This window comes from Heterodontus francisci, chromosome 15, assembly GCF_036365525.1.
Source record: "Heterodontus francisci isolate sHetFra1 chromosome 15, sHetFra1.hap1, whole genome shotgun sequence".
NCBI lineage: Eukaryota > Metazoa > Chordata > Chondrichthyes > Heterodontiformes > Heterodontidae > Heterodontus > Heterodontus francisci.
Window position 1 is genome coordinate 81,639,553 of NC_090385.1, and position 14,718 is coordinate 81,654,270.

The window sequence follows — 14,718 nt, forward strand, 5'->3', positions numbered from 1 at the left end:
GCGTGCTACATGCTCCACCTACTTAGTGCCAAATTTGGCAGCGGGGCCTTAATACAGGAATTAGGCCCATGATTAGTATCAAGTGGCCCAATGCTTGGTGTAATTGGGCACACTGGACACGTGGAACTCAAGGGCTGCCAATTTCCAGCCGAGATCAGGTATAAGTGATGGTATCTGGAAATTGGTGGCTCCTCCCCGCGCCACTCTCATCTTTCCCCCCCCCGTAAATGGGAGTGACTAGGTCCAATGTTAGCCCTGGGTCTCTGAAAAGTTTAGCATGTTGATTTCATCTTCAAACTTTTTCTTTCCAAACAACAAACAAAGAATAAAAAAAAATGAATGTTGGAAATGTTAAATAAATTACAAAATATTAGGCTCAGTGGGGGGAATTTTATGCTGGCGGCAAGGGTCTCGACCTCGAGAGGAACTGACGCTGGGATGCCCGCGTCACCTCTTTTCCGGAAGGCCTGCTGAATTTAGTGCCAATCAGGCATGTAAGTGGACAAGGGTAGGCCTTCCATAGGATTTAGGACCCGTCACCAGAAGTCCTGCCCTTGGAGAGCTGCCGGCCAATCAGATGCTGGCAGCTGCAGCGCCGTCGCAGAGGCGGTGGCTGCTGGTGGAGATAAATGTGCTGGAGGCCGAGGAGCGTTGCTGGACCCAGGCCTCAAGTAGGTCAGGGCGGGAGAGGTATCGTGGGGTGGGGTACGCGGGGGAGCAGGGGAGGGGGGTCGGCAGAAAAGGCAGGGGGGTGGCCCTCGGCGAGCCCCCCCTTACCGTTGCCAGGTCCCTCGTTCAGGCACTAAGTGCTTTTGAACGAGGGACACCCTCCTCCCCTCACACACACCACCCCCACCCCATCCCCCGCCCTGGAGCTGGAAAGCAGCCCACACGGTTTTTCGTGCTGCTTTTCCTGTGCAGCGATAGGGCCATCCACCGCACTGGTAATTGCGGCTGCAGTGGGAGGAGGCACTTAATTGGGGGTTAATTACCCAGTTTAGGGCTTCAATTGGCAGCAGGGTGGGAAGGCCGTTCACAGGCCTCCCTGCCCTGGACTAAATTTTGGCAGCGGTGGGATGGGGGGTAACCCCCCTCCCCTCCTCTCCCCCTGCCACCATCCCACCCGATTTAATGCTCTCCCCACCTCCAAATCCGCCGTGGGTTCTGCAACAGCAAATTCAGTTTAAAAATTCCATCTGTAACCCTTCTGTAAAACTGACTGGCGCAATGAAGAGAGCTGCCTCTTTAAGAAGAATATAATCCATTCCATGACAGTGGACAACGTTAGTGAGTTACTGTGGTATGACTGTTCTGTCTGCACCATACTCCAGGGTTGCCAACTGTGATTGGTCATATTCCGAGAGATTTCATCACATGATCTCTCACCTCCAACTATTCGGTCCAACATCTTTTTCCCTCCATTTCTCAATATGTTTAACTAATAAAAAAAAAAGTGTTGAAAGAAAATAAAAACAAACCCGTGATTTTTTTTCCCCCTGGTTGCTCAGGAGAATCCAGGGCACTATTGGAGGGTTGGTGACTCTGTCCAGTAATGATTAACATTAGAAAAGACCAAAACGTACCCATAGCTGAATAGAAATATAAAACGTAAGTCACAACACTTTGCTGCTCCGTATAAAATATGGTTTTGCACTGGATAGTATTAGAAGAGGTTTAGGATTGCAATAGTCGATAGTGGCGCAGTGGTTGGCGCAGTGGTTAGCACCGTAGCCTCACAGCTCTAGGGACCCAGGTTCGATTCTGTGTGGAGTTTGCAAGTTCTCCCTGCGACCGCGTGGGTTTTCGCTGGGTGCTCCGGTTTTCTCCCACAGCGGGTGATAGGTAAATTGGCTGCTGTAAATTGCCCCGAGTGTAGGTAGGTGGTAGGGAATATGGGATTACTGCAGGGTTAGTATAAATGGGTGGTTGTTGGTCAGCACAGACTTGGTGGGCCTGTTTCAGTGCTGTATCTTAAAATAAAATATACTTACTAAGATCATTGTCTATCAAGTGTGAATCATGAAAATCCCTCCTATGTGGAGAGGAAAGCACCAAACATGCTTTTGATTTTTGGGGGCAGTCAACACCTGGTCTGTAACTTTAATATACAACTTTCCACAGTACTGTGATTATTAGGTTCTTTTTTTTAAAAAAAGGCAAATACTTGCAGTTAGAATTGATCCAATTTTCATCAAAATTACATTGAATGCTTACACATCAAGGCTGGAATTTTACGCCCTTCCTGGGAGTGGGCTGGAGGTGGGGTGGGGTGGGGACATAAAATCGAGTGGAAGGCAGGGAGTGCCATTCCTGTTGCCTATCGACCCCCTCTACCATTTTACCAGCAGTGGGGGAGGTGGCAAACGGCCGACAATTGAGGCCACTTAAGGGCCTCCTTCCACCGCCGTTGATATTTTACCAGAAACGGCCGGGCATTTCACAGCTGAGGAAGCCGCCCAGTAATACCAGGCAGCCTCCTAGCGGGCCCGGGGAGGGTGGGGGGGGGGCACCCTTCTGATTGTGCACAGAGGGGCCCCACAGCAGCACAAGCCGGCCCTGCTAGAGCACCACACCTCACCCTCCTGATTGACCCCCACCCCCTCGCTGGGGCCTAGCTGATTGTCCCGGCAAGGCCCAAAACCCCACTTACCTTTTTCAGGGCTGGCATCCATGCTGCTCTTCACATGTGGTGCAGTCCCAGCAGAGGCTACCGCTCCTGGTGACACTGCTGGGACTGTAGAGCTGTCAGCCTGCTGATTGGCCAGCAGCTCTTAGAAGAAAGACTTTTTGCATCAAAAAGGCAGAAGACCTGCCTGAGGCCAATTAAGGGCCTGGACTACTCAAAATCTCTGTGTGGCTTCCAGGCCCAGCGGAGGTGGACTCCCCCCGACTTTTAAGCCTGTGGGCGGGGCCTCCCCCTACACATGAAATTCCGGTCCAAAACTGGCATTTTTATCTTCTTTCCCTCTCAATGATCCCCCCTTGTATTCAAATCCAGTTCATTTTTACTGACACGTATTAGAATCCTTTGCATTTTTGCTCTTGCCACAGAGAATGCTTTTCTCATTGATGGTTGAACTTTTCAAACAGGAAGGACTTGTTAAGTTACCTACCTGTTGGTTTAGTGGCTAGATGCAACAGCAGATGTGGTTCTGAGCTGTATGTGTCAGAAAGATTGCAAACTTGATCACCAGCCTTGACTGAGTTGGCTGCTCTCAACATTGATGGCAATGGCACCACAGCAGTCTTCAGTACCCCTGGGCTGGAGAGGGCCAAATCAGCTACGATTCTCCAAACAGCTTAAGTGAGTCCTTTTGGAAAGTCGAAGGATGGTATTTTATCTGGGCAACGGCGGTCTTGACCTCTGGCTAAAATGCCAGTGCCGCATCGCCTCCTCTGGGGAAGGCCCACCACATTATGTGCCAATTAAGCACTTAAGTGGACAGTGGCGGCCTTCCCCAGGATTAAGGACCCTGCTAACGGAAGTCCTACCTGTTAAGAGCTGCTGGCCAATCAGAGGCTGGCAGCTCTCTGAGCAGCGCCACCTTGGTGGCTGGTACTGGAGGCGCTGGGCCCAGGCCACTGGTGAGTCAGGTTGGGAGGGGTTTCGCGGGGTGGGAGTTTCTCGGGGAGGGGTATTGGGGAGTTGACAGCAAGGGCAAGGAGTTGGCTCTCAGCGGGTCCCTCTTTCTAATGCCAGGGCCCTTGATCAGGCACTGTACCTTTATAATGAGGGACCCCCTCCTCCAAACCCACCTTTACCCAACCCCTCCAGAGCCGGCATGCAACCTGCATGGTTGGTGAGCTCCCCGTGCGGCGACATGGCTTGCTGGGTTAATACCAGCAGAGGTGGAATGAGGCCCTTAATTGAGCATTAATTGCCCTCTTAAGAGCCTCAATTGGTGGCGGGGTGGGAAGGCTGTCCACTGGTCTCCCCGCCCCGGACTTAACTTGGGTGGAGGCCAGAACAAAGAAAAGAACAAAGAAAATTACAGCACAGGAACAGGCCCTTTGGCCCTCCAAGCCTGCGCCGATCCAGATCCTCTATCTAAACCTGTCGCCTATTTTCTAAGGGTCTGTATCTCTTTGCTTCCTGCCCATTCATGTATCTGTCTAGATACATCTTAAAAGACGCTATCGTGCCCGCGTCTACCACCTCCGCTGGCAACGCATTCCAGGCACCCACCACCCTCTGCGTAAAGAACTTTCCACGCATATGCCCCCTAAACTTTCCCCCTCTCACTTTGAACTCGTGACCCCTAGTAATTGAATCCCCCACTCTGGGGAAAAAGCTTCTTGTTATCCACCCTGTCTATACCTCTCATGATTTTTTACACCTCAATCAGGTCCCCCCTCAACCTCCGTCTTTCTAATGAAAATAATCTTAATCTACTCAACCTCTCTTCATAGCTAGCGCCCTCCATACCAGGCAACATCCTAGTGAACCTCCTCTGCACCCTCTCCAAAGTATCTACATCCTTTTGGTAATGTGGCGACCAGAACTGCACGCAGTATTCCAAATGTGGCCGAACCAAAGTCTTATACAACTGTAACATGACCTGCCAACTCTTGTACTCAATACCCCGTCCGATGAAGGAAAGCATGCCGTATGCCTTCTTGACCACTCTATTGACCTGCATTGCCACCTGCAGGGAACAATGGACCTGAACACCCAAATCTCTCTGTACATCAATTTTCCCCAGGAAGGCAGGGTTCCCCCACTGCTACCATCCTGCCTGATTATATGCTCTCCCCACCTCCAAAGTCGCCATGGGGGACAGCATAAAATTCCCCCTAATGTCTGTGCTCATTAGGTGGGGTCAAGTTCATACTTGGCTGCAGTGCTGACTTTCCCTGTTTGGATTCCGTTATAGGGTAAAACTATCTGGGCAAAATATTGGAGGTTCTTTCAGCACCTGTGTAAATGTATCTTGGTAAAATGTCAACCACCATCAGGAGAGGTGAGGGACAACTGGGAGTAAGAGGGAGGAAACCGCTTCTGAGCAGAGACCGTTAATTAAATGAACTGGTTAGTAGCAAGATTATACAGCTTTTCTTATGAAACATTGTTATGCTAACAAGCCCAACAGTTAAGGAACAAAAACAGAAAATGCTGGAAATGCGCAGCAAGTGAGGTAGCGTCTTTGGAGAGAGAAACAGAGTTAACGTTTCAGGTCAATGACCCTTCATCAGAACTGGGAAAAGTTATAAATGTAATAGGTTTTGAGAAGTCAAAGGGAAAGTGGACAAAGAACAAAACGGTATGTCTGTGTTTGGGTGAAAGACAGGAGAGATTAATTGACAAAAGAGTCGGTAGTGCAAAGCCAAATCGAGTGGTAATGGGAGAAATAAACAAAGAAAAGATGTGTCTAGAGGAGTTGTGAATGGCAGAATGATGAACAACTGCTGTCAGAAAGCGAAAAGAAAAGCAAGAGTAAAACCAAAACCTGCAAAGAAAAGGAAACAAAATGGGGGCAGGGATTACAGTTTGAAATTGTTGGAGTCAGTGTTGAGTCCAGAAGGCTGTAAATTGCCTACATTTAAGCAGTCAGCCTGTTGGAAAAAGCAGATCTGAAGGAAGTACAGGCAGTCAAAAAGAGTTAGTGTAGCAAATCTAAAGGGCTTACTTTTTCACCATACCCATTTAGAATACATTTTTGACATGAAAAAAATGATATGCTTTATATTTTGCTTCAAAGAACAAAACTGTACAGGTCAACTACAAACTAATCCTGAATTGGTCTCACTCTGGACTATTCCTAAAATACACTGGCTGAAGGAGAGTCACTGTCACACAGCACAGTGTTTAGAAGTCTAGACAGTGTTTGTTGAGTAAACTGCCAACTCTGGCCATCTTCCAACCAGGCTGAGTTCCTTTCAGGTGTAACAATGGATCCTAGTTCAGTGATTATTAGAACCATAGAATTCCAGCACAGAAGGAGGCCATTCAAACTATTGTGGCTGTGCCAGTTCTTTGAAAGAGATATCCAACTAGTTCCACTGCCCCGCTCTTTCCACATATCCTCCAAATGTTTCCTTTTTCAAGTATTTGTTCAATTCCCTTTTAAAATTTCTATCAAGTCTGCTTCTACCACCTTTTCCGGCAATGCATACCAAATCAGTGCGTTTAAAGAAAAAAATCTTCACATCTCAATTTTCTCCCCCAATTGTCTTAAATCTGTTTCATCTGGTTATCAACCTTCCTGCCATACATGCCTCTGTGTTTTAAATATCCTATCTATAATTTTTTTGTGTACATTATACATAACAGATGCATATGTTCACTATACATAACGGATCGACTAGGCATTTTTCTATTCAGACTGATGATGATACTGATGAAGTTGCCTGTCTCAAGTGAACACTCTACTATTTCTTCAGTACAACACTGGTGGGCTTTCTCTTTATGTGGATTCTTCATTTGACTATCCTTCTGTTTTTCAGAGTGACAGTTTTCATTGGAGCTGTCATGTCTCAATGTATTGAAATTCAATTTGCCTCTCATTCGCCACAAGCTGATGGATTGAAATATGGCCAAGGTTGTTATTGATTACTGCCTCAGTCAAGATTAGGGCTGCAAGATTGTAATTACAAGCATTAACCTTGCTCTGTGCAAGGCTGCAACTCAAATTAGACATCAGAAATCCATCCTGCTGTGGAGAACCCCTCAGGATATGGTAACCTTTGCACTTGAGATTGGATGTGCTCTATAAGGCAGCATTATTGTAGTCAGGGTCAAAGGGGAAAAAGCCAGTGGCGGCACACACATAACATGAATCATGTACTCCAACATTCTGGTATCCATGAACACATCCCAAAGAATGAATTCTATCTCTATACATGCTACAGATGGAAAGTACACCATTATTATTTCATTTAAGTCTATTTGGAATTTGTTTAGAAGTACAGGAAAAGCACTATCCAAATATTTTATTGCTGGAATCTGGATTCAAGTCCAGGAACTGATAGAATGAACGTTTTCTCTGTCTGTTGACTGTAAAGGCCTTACGTGAAGTAAATTTGGGCTTACATTTCATTCCATTTCCCATGTAGGTCTGGAGCTGCAGCACAAATCAGCGCCTAATTGAGTACTAATTGGTAGTCTCACTCGGGGAGACTACAGGTGGGTAGTGTGGGAACAGTAAAGTTGCCAAGTCAGTGCAGTAGGCTACACTCCTTCGAGAGGTTAGTTTGAGGCACGTTGTTGGCAGAGTATACAGTGCTTTTACTGTGCATCTAACAGTGCTCAACCTGACCATTTTGTGCTGACAAAGAAAGTATCTGTTTCCTCAGCACCAACATTTGATAAGCAGACAATGGACAAAAGAAAAAGTTGCAAGAACATTTTAGTCAAGGAAATACCCACTGCAGCGTCAAAGTAGCCTACCAGCAGAAGAGCCAAAAATGTGAAGTTTATTTTTTGACTAAGAAATACTGCTGTAAAAGGTAAATAGAAAATATGTGTTGGAAGTCATCCTCAGCCTTTCTTGCTGTGCTCATAATGCAACCTTAATCGATTTTAAATGGCACTATATCGCTATCCCTGGAGATGTTTGTCCAGATGGTCTGTAAATGCATTAGGAAGTGCCAGAAAAACATAGATTAAGAGATAGTCAGGTCAGCTTGTATATTGAATGGAATTTAATACTCCAAAATTATACAGAGTTTATTCATTGTAATTAGTCAAAAATAGTCCGAACTCCTCAGTTTTTTGTTTGTTTTGCTACTACCAAGACATTTGGGCTGTGACATGGAGGAACAAGGCAACTTTAAATTGGCCCTTTCATTTAAAAAAAACATAATTTTAGTGTTTTTAGGACTAAAATGGAAAAGAATTCAGGTGATTAAAAATGTAAACAATTAAACACCATGTTATATGTTAGTTGAGTGCAATAAAGTTGTATTTTTAGCTGAAGCTGTAGCTATAGGATCAAAACTCCCAAGCTGTCGTCTCTGATTAACCAATACTTATTAAACTTGTCTGACCCTGGTATGAACACACTTCCTGCCAACCAACCATACACTGGGGCTTACTCTTGTCATTAAAATGTCTTAAAGATTTCGCCCACACCCACCAACCCACTCCACCCATTGGGCTGAATTTTACAGACACCCTTGACGTTGGGGGTCGTGGCAGGGGGTGGTGGGGGGCCTGGGAAATGCCTCTGGGAGGGAGCCATGCACCCTGACGCCGTGAGGGTCTGGCCCGATATTACCAGCAGCGATGAGGCCTCATGGCTGCCCCACCCTCCCCCAGCTCGGTGATGGGATCGTCATTAATATATTGAAATAAATTGAAATTAAAGAATTAATTATCTTTACATTTCTGCCTTCTGTCCCGGTACAACATTCGTGCCACTAGCCAGCACTCTCGACCCTTCGGATCCCTATCCGGGGAAACGAGGCATAACAGTGGTGTGAAGGGGGAGGAGTTAAATTTCTCAGTGCGGCGGCGGGGGCTGGGAAGGGGTGGTGGAGAGCAGCGTCAAAGTAATATCATTGGTGTAGGGGATGGTGGGAAGGGTTACAGTTTAAAGTTTATGCATTTTGGGGAGGGGTATAGGTCAGGTGGACAAGGTAAGTGTTTTGGCGGGGAAGAGGGCAAGTAATTAATTGTTACTGTGGGGTTGGAAGAGGGACAGAATAAATGTATTTTTTTTTTAATTAAATGTTCCTTTCAATGTTTAAATTGAATGGAAGGGTTTGAAGTCCTTTAAAAATGGGCTGGTGGTGGGGGGTCCACCCCGGCTGTTTAAATGAGCCGCCACACTTAATATCGTGGCGGCTCTGCAACATGCAGCCCGCGCAGGTGGGCCGGCATTGTTTTCACCTGCCGCCGATTTTGGCAGTAGGAGTAAAAATTCCAGCCTGATTGAAGGAGCTGTTGCATGAATGAGATTTCTTTTGGGAGACCAAAAATTTAAAAAATGTTGACTCATTCAAGATTTGCAATAAAAGCCAAGGAAATTTTTTTTTTTGTTCTTTCATGGGATGTGGGCGTCGCTGGCCAGGCCAGCATTTATTGCCCATCCCTAATTGCCCTCGAGAAGGTGGTGGTGAGCTGCCTTCTTGAATAGCTGCAGTCCATGTGGGGTAGGTACACCCACAGTGCTGTTAGGGAGGGAGTTCCAGGATTTTGACCCAGCGACAGTGAAGGAACGGCGATATAGTTCCAAGTCAGAATGGTGTGTGACTTGGAGGGGAACTTGCATATGGTGGTGTTCCCATGTATTTGCTGCCCTTGTCCTTCTAGTTGGTCGAGGTCGCGGGTTTGGAAGGTGCTGTCTAAGGAGCCTTGGTGCATTGCTGCAGTGCATCTTGTAGATGATGCACACTGTTGCCACTGTGCATCGATGGTGGAGGGAGTGAAAGTTTGTAGATGGGGTGCCAATCAAGTGGGCTGCTTTGTCCTGGATGGTGTCGAGCTTCTTGAGTGTTGTTGGAGCTGCACCCATCCAGGCAAGTGGAGAGTATTCCATCACACTCCTGACTTGTGCCTTGTAGATTGTGGACAGGCTTTGGGGAGTCAGGAGGTGAGTTACTCGCCTCAGGATTCCTAGCCTCTGACCTGCTCTTGTAGCCACGGTATTTATATGGCTACTCCAGTTTAGTTTTCGGTCAATGGGAGCCCCTAGGATGTTGATAGTGGGGGATTCAGCGATGGTAATGCCGTTGAATGTCAAGGGGAGATGGTTGGATTCTCTCTTGTTGGAGATGGTCATTGCCTGGCACTTGTGTGGCGCGAATGTTACTTGCCACTTATCAGCCCAAGCCTGGATATTGTCCAGGTCTTGCTGCATTTCTACACAGACTGCTTCAGTATCTGAGGAGTCGCGAATGGTGCTGAACATTGTGCAATCATCAGCGAACATCCCGACTTCTGACCTTATGATTGAAGGAAGGTCATTGATGAAGCAGCTGAAGATGGTTGGGCCTAGGACACTACCCTGAGGTATTCCTGCAGTGATGTCCTGGAGCTCAGATGATTGACCTCCAACAACCACAACCATCTTCCTTTGTGCTAGGTATGACTCCAGCCAGCGGAGGGTTTTCCCCCTGATTCCCATTGACCTCAGTTTTGTTAGGGCTCCTTGATGCCATACTCAGTCAAATGCTGCCTTGATGGCAAGGGCAGTCACTCTCACCTCACCACTTGAGTTCAGCTCTTTTGTCCATGTTTGAACCAAGGCTGTAATGAGGTCAGGAGCTGAGTGACCCTGGTGGAATGAAATGAATGAATTTGTATTTTTTTTGAAAAATCAATCTTTAAAAAAAAAATCAATGCCATGTTTGTCCAGATTGATGGACAGGCCCAGCTACATGCCAAAAATACTCATTAAGCTTTGTTTCAGCACATATTCTGTTTCAGGATGAATGAAACTTGAGATGCAGTCAAACTGGGTTTGAATCGAGTGTCATTAATTTAAGAGTCTGCAGCAAACTTCATGTATACTCAAACCAGAATCCGCTTCCATGGAGAAATCTTTAAAATCTTTATTTCATCCTCCCGTCCCCTCATTTTTACCGACCGCTCATGACAGGAACTACTTAAAAAAGTAAAAGGTATTGGGTCTATCTTTAGTAAATGGATGTTGCTGTCAATAGATTTTGTTTTAATGAGTTAATTGCATGGCTTTCTCATAAGTGGAATAGAAGCTGTACTCTACAGGGATCAGCAAGTGTCCCATTTATATACTACCTTGCTGTCTGAGAACAGGGCAGAATAATGCAGATGAACTTTATTCAGTCTGATTTAAGAAAGACACATCCTTGCGCACCTCACACTATTTATACATAAGAGTGTGCAGGAGTGGAAAAGATTAGAAAAGATCCTGTAAGGCATCTGGACAGTCCTAAAAATTAATAGCCCACTTCCTCACATTTCCACCAAATTATTTCTTAAATGTTTCCACATGACCTGTCTCCCCTAAAAATGAGTGTACAAATTTACACATGACGTGAATTTGTTCCTATGCTTTTATTTTTAAGAACGCAAATTCTTGCAGAAGTATTCCATTAAAATAAATCATGTGGATATCATGAGTTCCTAAATGGTGGGGGGTCATGCTACCTCAAATTAGATCAACTGTCCATATGGCCACTTAAAACGACTTCCCAGAGTTCTGCTCGCATTCTGATCCTGGAAAAGAAAAACATGTTTTCAGCTGCCCTTTTCAACATTAGAAGCTTTAAAGAAGCTATACCACCTAAGCTTTTTAGAATTGAAACTTAAACAGTTAGCTTCACATCGATTATGTTAGAAACTGCAGTTTGGCTGCACATTTGGTACTGCTGTGGAACCAAATGAGACAAGGCATTGAAGGCCAATATCATTTAAAGAAAATGTGCAAAACTATAACTGTTAGCATAAGAAAATTATGTTTGAAATCGTCATATCACTAATTTTTCTCTGAATCACAACCTGATGGCTGCAACAATAAGTTTTGTGCCCCACACTTTGAAAATAGCTGACAACAGGAAAACTTTCACAATACACATTCAAATACAGAATGCACACTTATAAACATATTTTCACTGTTTAAACTGCACAGATCATTTCCCTTTCGTGTCAGACACTGGGATACACTACAAATGTGTAATATTTCTGTAATAAAATGGCTGTGTGGAACATAATAAATCTTACAATTTTACATTCAAATCTCTTAATCGTACCACGACTAGTTTTGCTACATTACAACAGTGACTGCACTTCAAAAGTATATGGTTGCTTGTAACGCATTTTGGGAGGAGGTCATAAAGTGGTGACAGGAGCTATATAAATGCAATTAGCTAATTAATTACTTTGTTTTTCACTTTGTGGAAAAGCAGAATCCCTAAACTGTTTGGCTTTACAGCATTATTAAATGTAGTGTGTGAATCTGTCTGTAGGTTTGGAATGAATAATCTTAAATTCTATGAGGCACCATTTTCTGGATTTCCTGAGGAAGCATTGTGTCACTTTAATCTTCTAATAAAACACAACATGAGGATTTTAGGAGCAATAAAGGAGAAATTAATATTCAGGGCCATTTCCTTTGACTTTCTTTGTACTGGGTTTTTTGCAGAAACTTATGCAGCACATTTTCAAGCAAGAGCAGAAATTATGCTGCATAATATTGAGGAATACAAAATTTTCTTTAAAAAAAAACAGAACAAAAGGCAACGTGATAAGGTGGCCTCCATTTTCTAATGCTGCTTATGCTGTTTTTTCTCTGCAGACATATATCAGCGAGACAGCCACTGAACTATGGTGCAAAGGCCACACCTTATCAGGAAACCTTGGACGTGACTCCTGCCACAATTCATTGTGAGCTGGAAACTGCTGTGGATGCTGCTCAACTCCAAACTGCTCCTGTACAAAACGCACAAGGCAAGGCATGGGGAACGACAGCCAGAACCCCATCTGTCTCACCAACGATTCATTCAAATACAGCTTGTACGGCTCGGTGTACAGTGTTGTGTTTATTCTTGGGTTGCTGACAAACTGTACCTCACTGTACTTCTTCAGTTGCAAAATGAAGATGCGCAACGAAACGACGATATTTATGACAAATCTTGCGGTCTCGGACCTCCTCTTTGTCTTTACGCTGCCGTTCAAAATTTTTTACAACATCAATAGGCACTGGCCATTTGGTGACGGGCTGTGCAAGGTTTCTGGGACGGCGTTCCTCACAAACATATATGGGAGCATGCTGTTTCTCACCTGCATCAGCGCTGACCGATTCCTGGCCATAGTTTACCCCTTTCGGTCTCGGACTATCAGGACCAGGAGAAACACCAGCATAATCTGCGCAGGGGTGTGGCTCCTGGTGCTAGGTGGGGGAATCTCTGCATCTCTATTCTCGACCACTAACAACAGGGGGAATAGCTCCAGTACAACATGTTTTGAAGGTTTCTCCAAAGACACTTGGAAGACCTACCTGTCCAAGATCACCATATTCATTGAAATAGTTGGATTTCTTATTCCCCTGCTACTGAACCTGACCTGTTCCTCATTGGTTCTGAGAACTCTGAGAAAACCAGAGACGTTGTCTCCAATTGGAGCCAACAAAGAAAGGGTGCTCAAGATGATCATTGTACACTTGTCCATTTTCATAATATGTTTTGTGCCCTACAACTCAATTTTATTTATCTATGCTCTTGTGCGCTCGCAAGCAATTGCAAACTGCTCCTTGGAGAAGTTTGCTAAGACCATGTATCCAATTACTTTGTGCCTGGCCACCACAAACTGTTGCCTCGACCCATTTGTTTATTACTTTACGTCTGAGTATTTTCAGAAGTACTTCAATATAAGGCCCCGCAACAAGCTTGATTCCATTTTTAAAAGCGAAACACCGTTAACAGTAAAGGGGGAGGCAAAGGCAGATGGAACTGTGAATCCTGTAAATAGAAATGGAGCCAATATTCAGTTAGAATCTCAGTTTTAAGCTTGTGTTATCGGTGATATCAGACTGTCCTCAGGACTTCAAGACTCCAACTGCTCTATGATACATCTTCAGTGAGATGACGCTCTCAGATTTCAGAAGGAAACCGCTGGGATGACATTTGTCATCATATACAGAATATAAAGCAGTATCTTGCTAGAGCCAAAACAGCCATTGATTGCAATGTTCTCCAGTAGCAGAATTTCACCTTCCTGTGCTCCAAACAGACACGCATGTCAATAGTTTGGTTCACAAGTTTTCATTGGCCATGACAAAGAGAAGTTCCCTTTTTAATTCTCAAACTTCAATTAAAACTGATAATGTGTAATTTCTCGCTGTTTACCACATTGCTATCTTTTATATTTCCATGAACCAGGCATCTATTCTGTTTAGTTAAAAAGAAATTGGTAAATTGAATACTTTACCAATTTCTGCCACGTCTGACCTTTGTAGTTCTGGTATCTGGCTTCTAACTTAACTACCTTGCCAAGCCGTTCAGTTAAATCCTGTTTTAAAATTAGCCGTGGCGATAAGGAAGCTCTGCATGTATTGATGGGTCCTTTAACATGAACCATGTTAAGAATATCTCCTCAATGTTCAAACTCATGCTCAGCAAGGACTTATAAACATTGGTGATCACCACACTTTTGACAGGTTGTCTTGCCTGGAAAACACTAAGGATGTAATGAAACTAGAGGAGTTCAAACCTTGAGGGGAAACAGCAGAAGTTCAAAAGCAGTTTCCAAGCCTTGAAGCCTCAGCTATTTTGGTGGGATTTGGAAGACCAGAATACAAGCAGAGCCTAGAGCTTGAGCGAGTCACTATCCCGTATTGATAACAAGTCATTCTGTTGAGAAGGAGAGCTGCTGTACTGTTGAAATAAAATGTTGCTTTACATGTTTGCGTGTGACTGCACTTAACATAATGAAAATAAATTTTCATTTAATTGATTGCAGCTTGACCGTGATAAGTGCATTTACAAATTATGTATTAAGCGTAATTTGTACTCATACCACCAGTAATTTCTAACCTTTAAGATCTGGAAACCTAATTGGCATGCTTTGCTTTGTACTCGAATAAATTGCTTCCAATTGTATCCCTATACATATAGAGCTGCAAGTTTCCTTTCTCAACTGCTTCTGAATTTTCTTACACTTCTTAATATGGGCCTTTTCAGTCCCTAGTTTTGGATTTTACTGACAAAAAAGTAGTCTTGCTTTTAAAAGAAATTTATTGACAAAATATGACTGGATGTGATTGGATGATGTCCAGATCATAGATACACAGCACTAAT

General features: G+C 44.4%; 1 protein-coding gene across 2 annotated transcripts in view; it reads left to right on the forward strand.

Annotated features, from left to right (window-relative positions):
- lpar4 (lysophosphatidic acid receptor 4) overlaps positions 1-14,374 on the forward strand; it is a 40,455-nt gene extending 26,081 nt beyond the window's left edge. Inside the window, exons 2-3 of one of the 2 annotated variants that reach the window (XM_068047747.1) lie at positions 7,294-7,446; positions 12,219-14,374. In XM_068047747.1, coding sequence (XP_067903848.1) covers positions 12,378-13,427 — 1,050 coding nt within the window. In that variant the 5' untranslated portion in view covers positions 7,294-7,446; positions 12,219-12,377 and the 3' untranslated portion in view covers positions 13,428-14,374. The remainder of the gene's footprint in view (positions 1-7,293; positions 7,447-12,218) is intronic. The other variant, XM_068047746.1, reaches the window with a different exon arrangement.
- Positions 14,375-14,718: the final 344 nt, after the last annotated feature.